The 4,789-nt window shown below is 34.7% G+C and overlaps 1 protein-coding gene across 1 annotated transcript; it reads left to right on the top strand.

Moving 5' to 3' along the window:
* The first annotated feature begins 313 nt into the window (after positions 1 to 313).
* LOC112279513 (putative plastid-lipid-associated protein 4, chloroplastic) lies at positions 314 to 2,834 on the top strand. The gene is made up of 9 exons (XM_024514031.3): positions 314 to 628; positions 978 to 1,097; positions 1,281 to 1,448; positions 1,614 to 1,658; positions 1,775 to 1,865; positions 1,955 to 2,055; positions 2,149 to 2,212; positions 2,306 to 2,453; positions 2,542 to 2,834. Exons 1-9 carry the CDS (start codon positions 569 to 571, stop codon positions 2,627 to 2,629), a joined length of 885 nt encoding a protein of 294 aa, XP_024369799.1. The 5' UTR covers positions 314 to 568; the 3' UTR covers positions 2,630 to 2,834.
* The last annotated feature ends 1,955 nt before the right edge of the window (positions 2,835 to 4,789 follow it).

The following is a 4,789-nucleotide window of genomic DNA, read 5'->3' as shown; positions in this document are numbered from 1 at the left end:
CACGATTTTTTTACTTTTTACCTATGCATTAGATTTTTGTAACTACAAGTAGTTTTTAAATGTGAATGCTAAAGTCTTATTTTATTATATTTTAATTTTTAATTTTTAATATCTTAATAACTTTGGAGATGAAATTTTCTCATCCTGTACAAAAAATTAATTCCTTCTTCATTCTTGTCTTGAATTTCAGAGTCATTTTTATCATTACTAATTTTTAAAAGAATGATATATATATTGTTTGATGTTTAACTTCCCATGTGTTCGCATGGTGGGTCAGTTCCCAACACGAGAAGAGAGGAGAGGGAGGTGAGGGAGTGAGGCCACGCCTACATCCCCATTCCCATCCCTTCCCATCCCTTCCCATCTCTTCCCAGTGCTTTTGCGTTTGCCTGGGCTGTGCCGTGCCGGGGCTCTGACACCAGCTCTGTGCTGCGTTGTGGTGCTCCCTCCATCCCTCCCTCCTTCCTTTACTTTCTCCTTTACTTGCTTCCTTCTTTACTTGCTTGCTGCCTGCCTTCGATTAACCTGTCGATCCAAGTATACCAAGCCAGCCGGGTTGCTTGCACGCATGGCGCTCCCTCTCGTTGCTTCGCTTGCATGCCACCCTTCCAGTGTGCTTCTGCCCCAGGTGGATTGATTCCCTCTCTCTCTTCCTTCTCCTTCCCCTTCTCAATTGCCCTATTTGTGTGCCGTTTTCTTTTTGCTTTTTTTGTACCTCACTATTACCCAATGCGACTTTTCATTCTGCATCTGCCTGACCTTGAAGCATCTTCCACTTGTTGGTCTTCGAGGAGGCTTTTGTGTGTGTTGTTACCCCCATGGATTTTCAGATTTGCCAAGACGTATCTCAGTTTTAATATTTGTTGTCTGGTAATGGTGCATACACTTGCGCACACTGCTCCAATACATCGTATGTCGTGAATCGCTCCGACTTTCTGTGTCTTTGGATCTCAACTTACGTGTCGGAGGGTTCTCAGGGACAGAAATGGGGCCAACATCGGATGACAGAAAACAATTTATGTTCTTCGAGGACGAAGCTCGGATCATCTTTCGCCATACCACTCAACTTTGGGAAGAGTTTGCCATGCAATCACCTGGTGAGCTATTTTTTAGGTCTTCTTTACTAATTAGATGGTAGTGCGTGTTCCTTTCCTTTGCCTTTACCCTCTTTTTATTTGTTGATTTGGACCGCAGTAACTGAGGTTCCAAGATCCTGTATCATTTGACGAATACCCACGTCTAACGCTGGAATTGGTGATCAATGGTCCTTTTGTGTTCAGCAGAGGATTGATATGGATGACAGGATGCACACAATTCGAGCATTGTCTAGTGGAGAAGCCAGCAGCAATAAAAGTGAGGACGCAAATGTGGATTCTGTGTTTGATAAAACACGGGAGGAACTTAAGAAATTGGTGATGCAGTCAGTGACCAACACCAATCGCGGCAAGGTGCCGACCATCTAGGTTCTGTTCCCATGATATAATCTCGTGTCTTCTATGTAAATACCAGCTGTCCACGATTCTGTAATTACAGCAGTCGTTCGTTCACAGTGAATGCAGTTTACTACATCCTTAAGCCTTAGTTTCACACTTTTTGTATAACATGTGCTGCAGACAGCCACGAATGAGCAACGCCTGTATATCTTTTCTCTGCTTCAGGTGAGTGGACACATTCAGGAGTCGTGTAGCGAATGAAGTGAGACGTAATTTTCTGGCATGCAAATTATCAACCCACCCGCAGGTAGATTGATATCAGGCCCTTGGTGTTCTTGCAGGAACTAGAAAGCCAGAATCCAACTATAGATCCAGTCAACTCACCTTTATTTTCTGGTCGCTGGGCTTTGCTATACACGGCTCCTGTTGATGGTAAGGCATTGGTTACTGTTTGGTTATTACCAATTCAGATGATTGTAGGTTGAGACTAAATTGTAGGATGTGGGGTGCTTGTCGTGTAGAGAAGACATCAGACAAGTACGCAGGAACAGAAGAAGGTCCGTTTCTTTCTCGAGTGAAGCCTGCTAGCTTTGGCACCGTTCGGCAATCTCGCAGTTTTCAGGTGTGACACGCCTGCAGTCCTTGACGTCAATTTGATGCCCGACCAATTTTTTTTTTCTTTCTCATAACTTAAATTTGAGTGGTGTTCGTGCAGGTTATTGATGCCGTGCGTGGAACTGCAGAGAATATTGCTGAATTCACATTTCTTGGTACTCAAGGTAGAGCTTGATCAGTCATGTTCGCGCATGCGTGACCGTAAGTCTATTTTGGGTGTAAATTCTAAAAGTCGAGTAGTATTGTTTAATGTGCAGGTTCTCTAATAATTTTTGGATCCGTAACGAAGTCACCGGCAACTGAGAAAGGGGCAGTGCGTGTGGACGTGACATTTGATAGCTTTGTTGTCAAGCTCGGTTCCGTGACCTTTCCTTCCGTCTCGCTCAACTGGATCAGTCCCAAAGGGTAAGCCTTCGCAATCTAAGTGAATATTTTGCTTCACAGTTCAATTCCTGGGGTTGGTTTGTTACTCAAATGGATACGATTGCTCCAGATGGATCGAGACCACATTCCTAGACGAGAATTTTCGGATCGGACGGGGAGACAAAGGCTCTATTTTTGTTGCCGTACGAGCGAAGTAAGCTCGAGTTGTGCGAGAGCAGACCACCGCAGCGTGATGGGCAACCTTACAAGACAACTCCACCGCCTCTAATGCATTCAGGGTTAAGGGAGAACACATATAAATTCAATTCCACCTGCTTCTTCTTATATTTGTTTAAACGCTCGGTGAGCATTGCTCTATTCTTTTCTTCATAATAAATACAACACTACGCAATACTCTGGTTCTTTGAGCTTGTCGGTGTCGTTTTGGAACTTACACCATCTTTTTTAGTCTTAGTAGCTAATCTTTACCTACACACAAAGTTGTGTTATGTATATGTATATATATATATATATATATATATATACACACACATGTATGCAGCTGAGCACATAAATGCAAGGACCTTAATAAAAACAATTAAGCAAACAAAAATTATTTGCCAATTCAAAAAAAAACCCAAACCCTAAACTATATTAGTAAATCTATCAAGTTGGAAGGATGTCAAAGGATGTTGTGTTGAAAACAATTCTCTTATTATTAACATCATTTGCATAAGTGTTTTTAATGCACCTTAGAGATATGCATCAAGGATTATTTACAATTGGTTATGAACAATTAATGAGTTTTAAGGATTTACTGTTACATCTTGCAATGATTGATTTTGAGGCTTGTTGGCAAACATCATAGATGTAACTTTCAATATAGATTTTTGTTGGAATTTTATAGAATTCAATTTTTACAATATTTTACATTTATTGTAAAAGATAATAATGCTCATCTAAGAAAACTTAATGGTCTCATTCAATTTCTGATTTCTAGTCTTGTTTTAGTAGCACACAATCTCTATGTTCGGTACCAATCAAACTAGAGTCATTGTCAAAACCAAAATGTGAAGCAGAATTTCAAACAATGTGATTGAATATCCAACTTTAAATTTTAACTTGGATAAAGTATTCTTTCAAGCATTATCATATGATGGCATTTTTTTAGATATGTGATTCTGCTATATTACTATTTTCTATTATTTTTAACTATGATTATATTTGTATATTTGTATATATTGATACAAATATATAACTTTTGATAAATTGTTTGTAATTTTTTAATTGAGATTATTAAAATTCTTGTTATAAATCAGTCTAATTAATGAATCCAAATTATACTCATTTGTGTAAAAACTTTCAATTTGCAATTCATTTTAAATAGCTTGAATTGATGCTATTAAGATGGAATCTCTACTCACATCATTTGAAAATGACTCCATATTTTTTAGTAGATTCTTTTTGCTTATGATATCTTTAGTATATGATTATATATATATATATATATATATATCTATATATATAAACATATTGTCACATTTTAAATATTTATTTGAATAATAAAAAATATATTAATTTTTTTTCTCTATAATCAAGAAAACACACACACACACACACACACATATATATATATATATATATATATATTTATTATAGTATTGTATAACTTAATATAATGTCTAAATTCCACATGTTAAGTAAAAGAACATAAGTTATCATTTTATCTTCTTTCATGTTATTACAAAATAAATTTTTTAATAATGTCTACTAAAAGCTTTAATACTTGTACTATTTTCTAAAATTTTATTTTTATTTACACTCTAAATTTTTTCATCAATAGATTTTTAGTTGTAAAAATGTTGAATCAAAATTTGATTCTAAATACTAAGAACAATCCTTTCTAAAACATTAATTTTACTAAGTATATAATAGAAAAAAATAACACTTATCTTTTATAATTAAACTTGATGTAGGTCAAATGATTTAAAAAATAAAAATAGTTTCAAATATATATATATATATATATATATATATTAAGGAATCGCAATCTATCCACAATCGTTTTTGGCCTAGATTTAAATCTTATAATAATATTATTACTTATTTAAGTTCATGTGTTTATTTTTTCAAGTTTCTTTAATTGCTTCTTTAAATACTTATTTTATTCAAGATCTAATCAATTTATGACTATACTTTTAATAAAGTCCAAAAAATTCTTACTAATTATTTTTTCTAAATAAATCCATGTTAATTTAATACTTTATTTACTTAAAATCTATCTTTTTATTTGATTAATTTTTTTTTATAATTAATCTATTTTTTCCTAAAAGAATTTATTATATTATATTATATTATTTATATTGATTCATCGATTT

This window comes from Physcomitrium patens, chromosome 1 (assembly GCF_059467195.1).
Source record: "Physcomitrium patens ecotype Gransden chromosome 1, ASM5946719v1, whole genome shotgun sequence".
NCBI classification, from domain to species: Eukaryota; Viridiplantae; Streptophyta; class Bryopsida; order Funariales; family Funariaceae; genus Physcomitrium; species Physcomitrium patens.
Note: the sequence above shows the minus strand (reverse complement) of the source record. Positions and strands in the feature narration are given on the sequence as shown.